The following is a 16,935-nucleotide window of genomic DNA, read 5'->3' on the forward strand; positions in this document are numbered from 1 at the left end:
GCTTCCTAAAATGTTTATGGATAGTCTTCATTCACGTGAAACAAAAAACCATGAGAGCTATTCATCTGATATTCATCTGATATTACAAAAATTGTTTAAAAAAAGATACAATTTCATATAGACTGCTATTTAATAGTTACATTTATAAACAGAGGCTCAAATATCCACTCCAAGATGACTCTGGATTAATGAAATATTACATGCTATGTTGACTTAAGATAAGCTTCCTTAAAAATAGTAAATAAGTTTCACCTTTGTGATAACTGTATTAAAAACAAGACAAGACATTTACAACAGCTGAGTGTGAAGTATTTACTAGAATATGCATATGAACTGTGAGCAGTAAATGTTTATTACTAGTTAAAGATTCATTTTACAAATTCATCTGATACAGCAACACCAAAATATGTTAAGGTATTATTCAGTAACAAATTTAATTAGGAAGTATATACATATAGCATTATATGAGAGGATATAACATGAATTATAGTGTTCTTTATACAGAAAAGAGCAACCCAAGAACAACTAGATAGATGGTGAGTTACTATCACTGCTACTGAATGGCTACCAGAGTGCCGCAGAGAAAAATAATTCCATTTACTAGAGGATTTGGGTATTCTAAAAGTTGCTTTTGCTCGGATTTGGAATGAAAACAGAAAACTCTGAAATTCTCTGCAAAATGGAAAGCCCTGGGGTCCCCAGCCCAGGGACATTCTGATCAGCTGACTGCCCAGGAGCTGTGGACTCAACACCTGGGAGCCTGGGCTGCCAAGGAGCCATACCATTCAGAACTTCCATGCTCCCTGTCAGCCCACCTCTGAGCTCTAGAGGAGCAAGCAGCCTAGAAGCTTTGCTTCATGGTAACCCAACAGATGAGATTTAAAGGGGAGACCTGGTTCCTCATCAGGCAGACTGCCGAGGAGCCATGTGGGTAAGCTGGCAGGAAAACAGATAGGATTCCATTGGAATCCTGCTTGCATCTCATACAAAATGAATAGTCTCTAATTTAGATGAATTAGCATTCTCTGACTGAAACACATTCCACTGGCAAATTTCCAACCACCCCAATAGCTATGAATTAGGTACACCTTATATTCATTACTCTGTCACCTTTACTCCCTATACCCCAGCCTATGCCTTCACTCACTATACCCCAGTCTGCTTATTTGTCTCATCCATCTGTTATGTCCTGTCTTTTATACTGCAAGCTCCCTGAATGAGGGACTCAAGTTTATTAAAAGATTGAACAACTAAACAGAATGGAATACCAACTCATTGTGGCCTTCAGGTACTACTGCAATATAAATGTAAGTAATAAAAAAAATAATAAATTAGGCCTGTACGGAATCCCAGTGATTTTATATTATTTGCTAAAAATTTTGTCTATATGAGCTACATGACTTTCTTCATCCTACTGTTGAAAAGTCAGAGGGCCAAAAGCACTGATCTAACAATTTAGAGTTACATATTTAGGTTGTACTTTAGAATTCCAGACATGGGTTGAACAGCACTTATTCAAACATGAATAGTTTTTCCAAGTATCCACAGTGTTCAGCCTGAGTATCAGGATGGAGGAAGTGGTAGTCAAGGTCAGCAGATAGAGATGGAAAGTGACAAATCTCTACAAGTTCTTTACCGCTTGCCTGGCAAGAGGGCAAATAAACCAGAGAAGTGGGAAGCCCAAAAATACATTAAAAGAACTGCTGAGTCAGGAAGACAGGAGAGAATGGGTAAAGGAAGAAGAAAGACAAATTGCAGACTGACATAGAGCTGTTGAATTGCTTAGAAGCAGCCAGTCGGCAGGAACACTCTCAACCTTGTGGAATCTAACGGGGCCTCAATTAACTCAATTTTTGAGTGGGAGCCAAGGTTGACTTTGCGCTGTTTAAAATGAGTCCCAGACAGTCGAGCAAATGCAACATGGTGTCGACGTGGGTGAAAAGCTCCTCTCTGGAGCCACCTTCAGCAACCACTAGTAAAATGTCCACCTGTTTGTGCATGTTCTCTTGGAAGAGCTCTGCTTGGATGCGCATGGATGCAACTACGTGACATAAAAGAATAGAACTATGAACCAGGCAGCACAGCATCATCCTGTGATGAGGACAAAGGTCTTGGGTGAGCCAAAACCGTCTCTCCCCGCCCTGGAAAAAGTACCCAGGAGGGAAGACTCTGCCAATTTTGCAGGAAGGAACACCGGTGATGCCAGGACTTGTGGTTAAGCTGAAAGCACCACCACCAACCTATCAGGTGACTTTGGCTTCAAAACAGAACAAAGAGCAGTACACAGGTTGGGCACTGGTCACCAGTAAGGGCCGGGCCATGGACTTCCATCCCAGCCACAAGGCATACACCAATTGTGAGAGACATACTGATCCACTGGCGGCTCCCAGAGTTCATCGGGTGATGTGGAGCAGGCAGAGGATGCCTCCAACTCGTAATCAGAACCTCAGGATCTGGGCAGAGCAACCCCAACTGAGCCAGCAGAAAGTCAGATTCATCCATCGCCCAGAACGAGACCAGAATCATCATCTCTGATTAAAGCAGTAGTATCGGTACAGAGCATGCCGGTGCCACAGGCAGTGTTGGTCCCAGAGCAAACAGTAGGGGAGTGCTCTAATACATTGACGTCAAAGGTGGTGAGAGCCACTATGAGAGCGCTTCTGGCATCAAATGCAGCAGGGCCAAAGAGGGTCCCAAGGCCGAGGTCTCCCACACGATTTTGGTACTGCCTCCATCCCCACCATAGGGAGGGGAGCATCTGAATGCAGTGCTGACCAACATGAAGGTTCAATGGCTCGCTCCATTAGAGGGTTTATAGGTGAGGCAGCCCAGGGAAAGTTCTGGACCAACAGTGAGATTGGGACCAAAAGGCAGAGGAGATCTGCAGTGGTCATAAGTGAAGCAGGCATCAACACTACATTTGGTACTGGTATCTCCTTCGTTGGTACTGAACTCAACAGATGCTCAGAGGCCAGAAACAGAGTCAACAACATGGGATTTATGCTCTTCCCACTCAGTAAAAGGGAAGCATCAGAAGTACCCCTGCCATTCTGGTGGCAGAACCGTTCTGTGCTGGTCCACATTTTTCCTCGGGGAGGTGGAGGAGTCACCCTGCGACTTGGAGAGGTTCTGAATGGTCTTATGAGACTTTTTCCTTGGAGCTAATGATAAAGAACACCTTCTTCACCTCTCTGGCAAGGCACTTACCCTGAAACGAGGGGCAACAGTGCTCTCCGAGCCAAAGAGTGATCTTTGGCCTAACAGGGCCTTGGTACCAGATCAGGCCTGTTCAAGTAGGGGCTGCTTGAAGCTAAGGTCCTGTGCCTCCTGAGTCCTCCTTTTAAATGATTTACAAATCTAACAGTGCTCTTTAAGGAGTGCTTTGCCAAGACGAAGTGGGGGTCACTGTGGGGATCACACCTACACACGAAGAACAATGTTTATCCCCAGTGAGGGCTTCACCATGGACACTAACACTAACTACTAACTTACCATACACACCTCTATCTCAATATAACGCTGTCCTCAGGAGCCAAAAAAATCTTACCGCGTTATAGGTGAAACCGCATTGTATCAAACTTGCTTTGATTTACCCGAGTGCGCAGTCCTGCCCCCCCGGAGCGCTGCTTAACCACGTTATATCTGAATTCATGTTATATCGGGTCGCGTTATATTGAGGTAGAGGTGTACAATAAACTAGGCTAAGACTAAATAAGCGGTTGAGAGACTAAAATCACACAAAAGCTCTGGCTCCAGCCATGGGCTGTGAAGAAACGAAAGGGGTTAGGACAGCACTGTCTCATATAGCCAGGGGAGGGGCCACAGCCATGAGCACTGCCCCTCTAGAAGTACACCTAAGAAAAAGTCTCCAGCTCCAGTGTGCTGGGCATACACACACCTAGGTGGAATACACACTCTGCATCTACTCAAATACCACTTAAAATTTTAGCCTGGGCTCCTATGGAGATGGAATACGGGTTGCAGGTGGGTCCATCTACCAGAGCCAGACGGATACTTCATTACTATTTGTGCGCCTCTTGATCTTCACTTATTTAAATAACCAACCATGACAAAACAGGATAAATATAAACAAAATTGAAAAAAACTGAATAAAAATATAAGCCTCCTTTAAAGGAGCTGGACATGAATATGACCATTCAGTCCAATGCATAAGTGCAACTCAACAGGAAACGGGAAATTGTTTCATGGAAGAGAGAGCTTAAGTTCTTTGAGATTTCTCTGTTGCCTGCATGAGTGGCAGCCACAAAGATGAAATAGGTCACAATACAAGAGGCAACTGAACCTGTTTTAAGGGCATGAACAGCAATAATATAAACAAAACTAAACATGCACATTTGGAATAATTTTACTTCAACACAAAAAAAATCAAGATTTCTCCAGGGAAATCAGAAGTACAGACATTTCTGTGGAAAAATAAGATCAGTTGCATGCAATGTACTAAGCATATAAAAGGAGCCAAAAAAATTCTCAATACCTTATCTGGCCACCACTGCAAGTCTTCTCCTAACGAGACTGGGCTTTGAACAGGTGTATTCTTCTTATCCAGGTTTGGCTCCCCTTCCTTGCTTGTAGAGCCCCTTTCATTATCAAATGAGGCTCCATCAAGCCACCTTCGTTCACGCAAACGTAAAACGGACTCTCGTTCACGCAACAGCTCAGAGTCTCTCTCTAAGGGAAGAAGGAGAACTGGTATGCAATTGGGTCACACCAGTGGGATAAAAGTAAGCCACTCTCTAGTAAAGACCCTTCAGGATGCAACTAACAGCAGTTAAATCTATTCACAAAAATTTAAAATACTGATATATAAAAAAATCCTGACATGCAACATTCAGTATATTAACCCTTTCAAGCATATGTACTTATTACTAGAATATAAAACATATCAATGATTAACTGGAAATAAAGTTATTTCTAGAAATAAGAAAATCAGGTAGTTTCTACACTACTGAAAGCATAATGCTTCATTTTTTACTCAGAGTGGTAAAAAGCCACAATGTGTTTAACAAGGTAACTTAAGGTTTTATAGTACAATATGCCCTGATATTTTACCATATGATGGTTTTTCTAGTAACAAAACCATCTAATCTACAACATCTGTTAGATACATTTAAGCAAGCCAAAAAAGAGTATTTATTAGAGAGTCTCATAGCAAGTTTCCCAAAAATAACAACTTGAAAAGGTTAAAGACAAAGCAATCTTTTTAAAAGGCTCTTGTAAAAATTTGATAATCCAACCCCTTTTGTTAAAAGCAATGTTTTACAGGACTGGATTTAATAAATTAAAGTATATCTGGTGGTGGTTTTGTTGTTGTTGTTGTTTTCTGTTTTGTTTTTTAAGTATTCAAATGAAAACTTTTCAAGAGAGTCAGACAAGTTTTAAAAAGGATCCTTGTAGGAAAGTGTTCCTTACCAAAATGCTTCCCCTCCAATTGGCCTATAAACTGTCTAATGCCAGTACTCTGCAGTTCGCTCATGCAGATAAATTTTTTAAATCAGGTAATCAAACTAACTTTCCAAGAGTCAACTATGCATGGAAAATAAGGATTATAAAATTCGTGGTAACGTCTTACATAGAATAAACCTTAGGAAAGGAAAAAAAGGAGGGATTTAGAAGGAGTTATGTCAAATGCTGAATATTTGTACATGCACATAATGCATTTAACCCATTAAGTACCTCATTTATGTTCATAAAATTAAATTGTAATTACAATATGAAATGGTCACACTACTGTATCATCCTTTCAATAAATTCCTCAAGATCTTGGGTCTTTTGCTACTCTAGACAAACGGGATCAACTTTTTACATAAGCCAAACATGACACCTTGCCCTGTAGGTAAAGTTCACATTAACACTGAACCTGCTCATTAGGAAACATACTGACCCTTGACTGATAATTTGTATCAAGAAATTATATGTTCAGCAGTTAATATACTAATGAAGAAAACAGAATTATGAAACAGGTTACAGCTGTACTAAATGAGCAATCATGGCAGAGGTTGGATTAACAGTTTGTAAAATGCTCTGGGCATCTATTGAGTAGAATTATCTTCAAGAAGCTACGAAGAAAAAAAGCTACAGATTCTGCGCCATAAATATTAAGATTTAATGTAGTTCTCTAAGCATCTGTAATAATTTCCTTCTATTCAAAGTGTTCATTAACCTTAGACAGTTACTACCCATTTCCGAAAATGCTTCAAGAAGAGCACAGCTTAGCTCTCATCTCCCGCCCCTGAATTTAAAATGGCCTTCACTCATGTATTTGTGTGCCATGGAACAAGTTAACTAGTTAAGAAAATTAGAAGAGCACTGCATACTGAGCAACCTAAACCAAAGAAACTAGCTTTCAGAATGCTGCATGTCATATCAAATTTGAGTATTGCTTTTAGATCAGAACATTCTCAATTAGATACATTAAGATAATTAGTAAGCAATTGTGGTTTAAAAAATAATCAGTAGGTATTTGTGATTTTAAAAATTTCATGCAAAATTTTAACAAACTGATTAACATTATCAAACTTCAAATTCACTCGTGATTTTTGCAGAACTTACCTGTTCATATTAAAAAAATTACTATTGCTTTTATCAAAACTATTAGAGACTTAATGTTTAACAATCAATTTGTGCACACAAATCAAAGTCTAAATAACTAGTGCGTACTACCACTAGCTTTTTGCACAGCAAACTACTTATTACAAAGGAAAAAAAAGATGCAAAATTACCTCGAGATGAGCCTAGCCTGGAAAGTGATGAACGCCGAAAGGATGGATAACCAAAGTAACTAATATCTTCTGAAAACATAGCATCAGCATCAATAATGACACTTGGGTGAGCAGAATGTATGTCAGCATCCAGAAGAGACATAAGATCCTCTATAAGAGGAGACAAGGGTCTTAAGTGAATAATCAGCTACTTAAAACATCAACTAGAGAGACCATCACCAAATAAACATCAAAACAAAAAATTTCCTACTTGTAAGTTGAATTTCTGCTCTTCAGATTCACCAGTACAAACCAATGTGTCTCCTATGCACCCACATTTACAATCAAGCACAGTGGTCCCATGTATGCAAGCCAATTTTCCCTACAGGAACTGCTCTGTCACTTGTCTAACCAAGTTTTCTGAACAAATCTTACCCGAAAAGAAAAAAATTTCTACACCCCAGAAATTCAAACCTTAGTCACACACTTGGGAAGAGCAAAGCATTAATTAAAATAAACAGCCAAACTCCATAAATTAGTTACCTAGAATTAGAAAAAACTAGTATTGCTATTAGGTAAAGCTCTCCCTCCAAAGATCCTGCCAAGCAAAGAGACTATACACGTTTCCAAGTGGCTGCCCAGCAAAATTTGCTTCAGAGATTAAGAAATTTCTTCACTCCCGGAAACAGTTGCTGTGCTTTCATAGAATAAGCTCTAAAGTCAGGCATAAGGTTCACTATTAAAATTAAAATGAATAAAAGATGTCTACAAAAAATAGTCACTATTTCAAATCTATACAATAAAAATTAAGACCTAATTTGAACTACTCTGGGTCTAATCCCAACTCGAAAAATCTTGCGACCCTAAATAAAGACATTTACAATGTTTCCTCAACGAGTCCCTATTATCAAAGAAGTCTAATATAAAAAGGTAGAAACATAAAATCCCATTATAAAAAGATACCTAGAGCTAACATGCCAAACTTAATCTCCAGTCCTAGAGTCTATGAGTAATACAATACACCCAGCTCTTCAGCCATGATCTCTCCTAGTATGGAATTTGTAAAGCCTCTAAATTATCATACACCAAAAAAAATGCAGCAACAGTCTAGGATTTAGTGGAATTAAATTTGAAGGTTAAATAATAAAACCTCTGAACCCCGGCTGGCAGACAGTGATTTCTACTTGGACTTCTGGAATTAAGAAGGGTAAACCTAGATGAGATGGTATCCAAAAACTGAAAAGAAGCAGACACCCTGTATTATAACTTCTAGGCATCTGTACTCTGCAAATGTTTCATTTCTTGACAGTGAAAAGGTCAGTCAGTGAACCTCAGTCCCTAAAGACCAGAAGGGCCACGCTAACATTTTCTGAAGCCAGACAAATAGTCCACCGTCCCACAATAGCTACTTGCTTTCTCAGCAGTGGTAAGTCATTTCACATAAGTAGACATTCACTGATGACAGTCATAAGAACATTAAAATGGCCAGACTGGGGGAATAAACAGAACAGGGCAATTACTGAGTGATCCATCCCATCATCCAGCCCCAGGTTCTGGCAGTCAAGAGGGTTAGGGACACCTGGAGAATGGAGTTGCGTCCCTAGCCACCTTGGCTAATAGACATTAATGGACCTATCCTCCAGGAATTTATCTAATGCTTTTTTGAACCCAGTTATACTTTTGGCATACATACTTTTGGCATTCTCTGGCAATGAGTTCCACAGGTTGACTGTGAATTGTGTGAAGTAGTACTTCTGTTTGTTTTAAACCTGCTGTCTTAATTTCATTGGGTGACCCCTGGTTCTTGTGTTATGAGAAAGGGTAAATAAAGCTCCCCTATTCACTTTCTCCACATCATTCATGATTTTATAGACCTCTATCATTCTTCCTCCCCCCCACCCCCCGCAACACATACACACTTAATAGCCTCTTTTCTAAAATGACCATTCCCAGTCTTTTTAATCTCGCCTCATATGGGAGTTATTCCATACCTCTACTCTGTAACTTTTCCAATGCTAATCTCTTTATTGATTGATTGACGGGGGGTGGGGGGGGGGAGGAAACCAGAACTGTTGGCAAAACAGCAGCACAGACCAGCCTATATTGTCAGACCATCCGAGTACATACAATAGTGTAGGAAAAAGCAATGACCTGGCTGTCCAAATGTCTACCGGATCCTTCTACACACACACACACACACACACACACACACCAGAGCAGCCTAACCTCATTGTACCTGCTGGCAGCTCTCCACAAAGGAACAGGGTGGTCTAAATCCACCACCAATCTGTCACTGTCCATCCAAACGGCTGCAATGCACATCATCCCAGCCCTTTTTAATAGAATTAATCTATAGGAAGCATCTCTTGGAGAAAGTTGTTGAGCTTTCATCCAAGTTGAATAGCCTGCTTCCTCAGCTCAGCTATCAGAGACGGAAATTTCCTATACAGGACATCTAGAACTTAACAGGCATCCCTCCAGCCATATTGTTCATCTGCAGGTGGGAAATATTTTTCAGTAGATAAGTTACAAGTCAGCATAACGCCTCCATAAATTTGAACAAATCTTTTAACAACTCAAACATACATGTTTGGCTCCTGAGTCTAAGAAAAACACGAAGAGGGCACAATATCAAACATTTATCTTTCCTCCTGTAGGACCAGTTCCAATTCAAAAGATAAAATTCTCTCTTCTATTCTCTATGCCATCAAATTATATATCACATAAAATTTTGGATTTAGGAGCCAAATCCAGTATCCTTCAAAGATCATTCAGGCATTTTCTTTGAATTCGGTGGAGATTCAAATAGACTCAGCAAGACTAAAATTCATCCTAAGAAGCTTGGGTGAGAACACAAAATACTCCATTACTTATTCAAGAAGTTCTGCCACATGACTTTATGCACCACTGTTCTCAAGAATCCTATCAGATTTGGTCACTTATGTTTCCGGCAATGTTATGATCATACATTTCTCATTATTGAGCAAGATAGGATGATCCCGATAGCTCTGTCCAGGAATGAAGGGACTTATACCTACTTCATCTGAATGAGCTACCAGTGAACACTGTGGTAAAAAAGAAACTGTTTTTGACCAAGCCCAGACAGTTCAGTAAGTGCACCACCAGCAATCACCACAAACATTTGTTGGTATCGTGTCCGGATATTCTGCATCTTGGAGATAATTAAAAAAAAAAATTGGTTATTCGTCAAGTAGGAAAATTTCTAGGGACTCAATTTTTCATCTTTTCCTTCTCTCCCAACATCACTAACTCACACTATGATGTAATACAAATACACCAGACAGTGCTGCACCTTTAAGTCTTCCACATTTCTTCCTTCTGAACAATCAGAACTTCAAGGAACACATTATTTTATGTTCCACTATCCATAACAATAAGTAAATGTCACTGCAATTATGTTTCACAAGCTTCTCTAGAAGCAATGTATTCTTCACGCTGAAAATCAGAACCAGGTATGTCTGTCATATACAAATTGCTAGGGAGGAACAAAATAAAAATCTAATTAACTAGGCTACCAGGATCTTTTTACGTTCTGGAGAATCACAGCACTTTATTAGAACATAAAGTCCCAGGCAAATTCCAAGCTAGCTCACTTGCCATGAGTTGCAAGCTAGTGGCTGAACCAGGACACCGGAGCATGCCTCTATCAAATGGTATTCTCCTTTCTGTAGTCTCATTTACATTACTAATAAGTAAAACACAGCAATGTATTCAATGGAGTCTCCTTACTTTGCCACCAACAAAGACAAGACGAGACTAGATTTTTTAAACTAGGTCATGAAAGCAAGTACGCATACATAAGAAAAACAAAAGCATTCATTAAAGGTGACCTGAAAAGGAAAAACAAATTGGGCTTATTTCCCTTCTTTGCTTTTTGGATTTTTTTTTGTTTTTTTTTAAATGATGTTTTAAAAGTGTCTGAAACATTAAAAATTCAAGTCAACTCTTTTATTATCTAAAAGACTATGGCGATTAAAGTACTAGTGAAATATGACAACATAATATACAGGAAGCTGAAAATTGCATAAATTGAGGGAGAAAGATTTTCTACTCTGATTAAAAAAACAAAACAATTTTACAAACACATATTTAACTCTAATGAACACTTTTTAAAAAAACAAAAACAAAAAAAGGGCACTTCCTTGCTTGACAGGTATGGAGGAATAACCAACTATAGTGGATCACGGAGCACCAGGTGCCCATGAGGGAGAAAGAAGCAATATGTGAAGTTTCAATACCATTATAATTAAGGGGCCAGAGTTTAAAACAAACACTTCTGAAGAACTCAAGAAGCCCTCCAACCTTGACATTCCTGCTTTTCCAAAGTTTTTAAAACAAGCAGAAACGCATAACTTTCAAGCATTCATTCTATAAGATCAAACGCTAAGAGGCAAACCCCACTTTTAGCAAACAACTATTCAGGATCACCTTTAAAAAAAAAAAGTTACTTGGAGTTACCACTTGAGAGACTGGATCATAAATGTTGGTTTTCTTGTAATTTTTTCCCCCTCTTCAAGAATATAGCGCTGTAAGTTCAAAAGAATATCCAGAGGCAAGAGGAGAAGAACAATTTCAGAAAATAAAGAAGGTTCAGAAGACTTAGGGTAGGTTATGCTTGGCGTGAATGAGAAACGAGACAATCAAAAATTCAATTTGTATCTGTTATGGAGTCTTCTGAAGGTGAATGTCACTATCTTTCACAAGAGATGCTGGGAAGGTATTTTGGTCCACCATTTTTCCTGGAGCCTATACTTTATCCTAATCCTAACAATTAACTTGACTCTGAAGAGCTAGAAGAACTGCTAAATTTGTAAGCAAAATTCAATATACAAAAGAAGAGAGTCACAGGCATAGAGTCATCATATTTTTAAGTTGGCCTTCTGCCATGTCCGGATCATGACTATAGTTCAATACTGACAATTCTTAGTTATCAACTTTAGCCTGTAAAAATCTAACGTAGTTTAAGAAAGGCAAAGGAAAGCATATTCTGAGAACTGGGAATTCTGGATTAACTTCATCTAGACTGGAGCTGAAGGGTGTCAAAAGTGCCATTTCTGTTATTTCCAATCCCTTTGCCCACAAAACATTTGAAAATAAATCAGTTTTCTCAGGGGGAATGCGGGATAAAATAAGAAAGATTACAATTTTATGTAAGGAAGTTGCAGTCTTACCTAGAAAGGTTTGATCTTTCCAAAGGGAGGATCATAAAAAAAGTTAGCTAAGGAAGAAACTCTTTTCTAGGCATTTACTGAAAGCTTAGACATTGTGCTAATTATCTTATATTGAGCCAAGACAGTCTAAAGTCATCAACTGAGGTCACAGTACTCACAGACATGTTCCAAATCATAGATTGTCAGATGGTCCCTGCAACCTGAAGTAGTACTAATCAAGAGAATCATTAGCTCAGCACAGAATTGGTGTGGAAAGAAACTCTGGTCTAAACAGGGACCAAGGGTGCTTACCTACAGAGCTGGATACAATTTCAGGATTGATACTCCTGAGAAAACAAGAATATTTACTTTGAATAAAATTGAGGAGAGAGTAAAATGAACTTATTTCCTCAATTACACCTCTGGTAGACAGACTGTGCAACTAATTACTAAAGAGAAAGGTGGAACAAAAGTGCCTTAATTTGCTTTCTCTGTGCCTACAGGTTCAACCAAAGGACTCTTGATTCTAAAGCAAAATAAAGAAGTTGTCAGATGCAAATACAGGAAAACACACCTTTATCCAATCACATGGCAGACAAGATAAAGATGAAGAAAGTCCATGAGCTTCTTGGTGAACCAGACGAGCAGAAAAACCCATTTATTAGAAAAATATACTAAAATGTCATTCTATCATACAAAAAGAAAAACTACTATGCACTCAGTTTAAATGTTTGATTTTCATACTATGCACCTAACCAGAACATACAAACATTAGACTCGGCTACTACATATTTTCAAGCATGTTTTCCTACTGAGTAAAGTCCAATTACGGAAATATTAGACAGTGCAAGAAAAGGCTGAAGGACTTTTAAAAGCAATTACAAGGCAAAGACACTATTTCAAAAAAGGCTCATCCAGCACAACAGCAACACTCCAGCACTGCTATAAGATTAGTTATGAGGATACTTTGGATACTAAGGAATAGACACTCTCAATAAAACTGTCAAAGACTATTAAGCTAGATCCTATTGAGCCCTTACACAACATAATATCTTAATAGAAAGCTGTACACATTTTTCTCTAAAAAATGCATCTTAAAAGTTCGCATTACCACGTAAAGACTAAGATTCAAAATTTAAAGAATTAATTTAATCATTAGAATTATAATCCCTGGCAGTCATCTCACTGAACAGTAGCATAATTTGTAATGTTGATGATGTGAAGCCCAGCATCCAAAAGACTCACTTCTGTGTTACCCACAAAGTAGTAAAGACAATAGTTAGTTTTTTTAAAACATGAAAGCTATTCCCTTCTCCAGGCTTCCCAGTGCAACCTGTTACCCATATCTTAGACGGAAACCTCCTGGATGCAAGGAATATCTTCATTGCGTATCTTGCACAGCACAGAGCACATTGCTGATGCTCAAACAGAGAGAGCTGAGAACTTGTTTGCATTTTCAGATAACCCTTTTGAAACAGGAGAGCTCAACAGTATTTGAAAGATGGAAAAAAGGTAAAGATCATGATATACAAACCTCCAGGTAGATATGATTCACTTGCTGTGTCATCTCCATCATCTCCATCTTCATCATCACGGCTCAGCAAATTATTTACAGCAAGATTTACGTCAAGATTTGTCCGCTGGAGTTCTCGTATAATGACACTTCTGGACTTTCCTTGTAAAACAACTTGTGCCTATAAAATGCAGAACACTGTTTGTTATTTGTAATTCCCAATTCACCAACCACCACTCAGTGATTTCTCTCTACAAGAGGAAAACTTCCTGAAGCAGCAAAAAGTTGGAGCGCTACGGTTGACTTCCCAAAGAGACAAGCATAGAGTATGAAGGTCAATGGTCAACATTTTGATTCACCAGTACATGGAAACCAAGTTTCCAAATAAAAAGCAAGATTTTGGGATTTGGGTTTTGTAAGTCCCCAAAAGCCACATGTGATAGTTTGCATACGGTAATGAACAATGTGAAGGTGAAGAAGCTAATGAACAAAGGTAATACAGCTGAAAGATGGCTCCCATATAACAAGTTAAGACTGCATTTTCATTCCTTTGCCCCACACACTATCTTCCAATTTCCTTAAAAAAAAAAAAAAAAAAAAAAAAATGACTTTCACCTCTCACAATATCACCTTCTGAAGATGCACAGTTGCATACAGATGTTAATGCATTATTTCAGATAAAAACCACATTAAGATGGAGTTACGGTTGAAAGTACACATGGTAATTTAGACTCTAAATTACCATGTGTACTTTCAACCTTAACTCCATCTTAAATGTGGTTTTTATCTGGGAATATAGAAAAAAATGGGACTGTAGCCAGAATGTACTAATTAACTCATAACCAAGAGTACTAAACCTAGGACACTCAATTACATTTAAAAAAATACAAATGGATACAAATAAGATATGGAAGTGCACACAGGTACACACCCCTGCTACCTTCTCTGTTGAATAGATCTGGTACAACACCTTTTGGAAGGGAATATTTAGAATTAATGGGGTTTTGGCCAATATTTTTCATAACCCAAAAGTTTTTCTGTAGAAAGTGGCTGGTACATAAAGTCTTCTCTTTCAGAAACCCTCAATAAAAAAAACCCAGTGGTTCAAATGAAAAAGAGTCAAGATGCTATTGGGTAAGAGTGTCACCCTATACCAGGGGTTGGCAACCTTTCAGAAGTGGTGTGCCGAGTCTTCATTTATTCACTCTAATTTAAGGTTTTGCACACCAGTAATACAGTTTAACGTTTTTAGAAGGTCTCTTTCTATAAGTCTATAATATATAACTAAACTATTGTTGTATGTAAAGTAAATAAGGTATTTAAAATGTTTAAGAAGCTTCATTTAAAATTAAATTAAAATGCAGAGCTCCCCGGACTGGTGGCCAGGACCCAGGCAGTGCGAGTGCCACTGAAAATCAGCTCATGTGTCACCTTTGGCACGCGTGCCATAGGTTGCCTACCCCTGCCCTATACTGTCAGGAGGCTTAGAGGACCACCTGTCCCATTGAGAACAAGGAGACAGTGACCACTATGGAAAGGCCAGGTTCTTCATGGAATTCTCTCTGTAGCAGGTTATTCTTCAGCAGAGTCTGAAGAAATTCAGTTATGAAGAACAGGAAAAAAAATGCCATCAACCATAAAAACGGTTTTTCAAATGAAGCCTATATACCCAGATTTTAGTGACTTTTAGCTATTTAGAAAGTCTGAGGAGTCTGTATTATTCTGTTTTAAAATCATTATGGAGAACAAAGCTGTTGATCATTAGGTGCTAGATTTGTTAAAGGACATTTTAAATTTAATTTTAAACTATTGAACTACTTAATGGATTTACTCGTGAATTCTCAAAGAATTCATTTTATACTCAAAGAGTAAGGAGAGAATATACTGTATTTTTCTGTATATAAAGATGTTTAATCCCTGCTGTAAATGAAAATCTCAACTCAATCTTAACTGTAGAGCTGCAGCTGGTTCCATTATGTTGTTAATCCCTTCCTTTCTGTCAACAGTGGCTCTCCCTCACCTCGGTCTCATTCAAACACATGGGCTGCTATGCCCTCCTATACAGACTTTTAAAAGACTGAATTCTCAACCTGCTGCTTGCCTTTTCTTTCTTTTTTTTTTTTAAATAAAGTCTACCCTCCTTTGCTTATGCATCTATTCCTTTATCTTTGTTGAACCATGTCTTTTAAAACTCCCGCAATCACTAGTGACAAATAAACTTTCCTAAGAAGTATCCTCAGCTTCTCCAGCATTTAAGCTTTTATTTAAAAAAAAAAAAATTCTAATGCTAAGAAAGCTTTCCAAACGTGAAATGAAGTAAGTGGATGAAATGCTGTCTTCTTAAGTCCACAGGTAATAGCACAACTTACAAGAATCAGGTCAATTTCAATCTATTGCCTACTGCTTTGATCTTTGAGGAAAGCAAAGAGCATGCTCAGGACAGCTTCTGAAGACTATGGGAGTCTAGTAAGGCTGAGTACTGACAATCGGTCATTACTTACCCAACTGCTCTTAGAATTCCAGTGGGTAAGAATGCCACAAACTGACTTTCTTCCATCTGTATTGGACACTAAGAGTGTTACAGTTTCTAATGTGGACATAAGCACAGTTACCCAGTGCTTTGTGATCAGTGGATTGCGACCAAAGTGTTTCTACTGGACAAATAAAGCAATCCCAACCAACTCCATCTCCTTTACCCTCCTTAACAGAGACTCATTTGCCTCTACTGTCAATAACCTTGACATCCATTCTTGAACATGAACTCTTTTCCTGCAACATCCCCTGTATCTGCAGATTACCAACTCTATAACATTATGTATGTATGCCATGCCTCATCTCCACCTCTAAGTTCTGGCCCTTGCCTTCAGCTCCCTCTCACATCCAAGTCACCACCTCTTCATATCTACCATTCTCATCACTCATTCCCATTATGGGGAAACTGGCACTAGTGTGTCCTTGAATATCAACTTGATAAATCTAAAATAAAATTCAGCCAGATAAGGTCAGGTTTTTCAGATAGAAGAGGAAATTAAAAGGCAAAAAGAAAACAATACCAAATGGTACCCACCAATTATCAAACAGTTTCCAAAGGTTTATCAACGAAGGCACAGTTCTGCCAGCTCACCTACCTGTGAAATGAGTTCCTCTGGAATTACTGATGCTGGAATCACTGGCTGTGGCTGACTACCCAACAGTCCAGATCCTCTATCACGTCCAGTGCGAATAACTCTGGTTTGCCTTCGGGAATCCCGAGCTCCAGCTGATGATCTACCAGAGGATCCTCCTCCACTTCCACCAACCCCTGAACTCCAGCGGCTTCTAAGGGATTTACATTTTTATTATTATTTTAAACAGATCTGTACATTTTCTGAGCTATTTTAAAAGGGTAAAATATATTGGATTTTATTCACTGGAATCTTCACATCAGACACCTTATGGGATACATTTCATTTCTATCAGGTTGAGAAAAGTACAACTGAGGCTAAGCCCTGTCACCTCCATGTAAAAGACAGAAGAGCTTGTCAGCTTGAAT

At 38.6% G+C, this 16,935-nt stretch overlaps 1 protein-coding gene across 12 annotated transcripts in view; it reads right to left on the reverse strand.

The window, feature by feature from the left end:
• The window catches only part of UBR5 (ubiquitin protein ligase E3 component n-recognin 5), a 160,715-nt gene that overhangs the window by 111,203 nt on the left and 32,577 nt on the right, over window positions 1–16,935 (reverse strand). For 9 of the 12 annotated variants that reach the window (XM_030553626.1, XM_030553623.1, XM_030553624.1 and 6 more), the window contains 4 exons: window positions 16,532–16,721; window positions 13,425–13,584; window positions 6,741–6,890; window positions 4,496–4,707 (listed from right to left, as the gene is read on the reverse strand). In XM_030553626.1, the coding sequence (XP_030409486.1) occupies window positions 4,496–4,707; window positions 6,741–6,890; window positions 13,425–13,584; window positions 16,532–16,721 (712 nt within the window). The remainder of the gene's footprint in view (window positions 1–4,495; window positions 4,708–6,740; window positions 6,891–13,424; window positions 13,585–16,531; window positions 16,722–16,935) is intronic. The other 3 variants (XM_030553625.1, XM_030553620.1, XM_030553617.1) reach the window with 2 other exon arrangements.

This window comes from Gopherus evgoodei, chromosome 2 (assembly GCF_007399415.2).
Source record: "Gopherus evgoodei ecotype Sinaloan lineage chromosome 2, rGopEvg1_v1.p, whole genome shotgun sequence".
Taxonomy (NCBI): domain Eukaryota; kingdom Metazoa; phylum Chordata; order Testudines; family Testudinidae; genus Gopherus; species Gopherus evgoodei.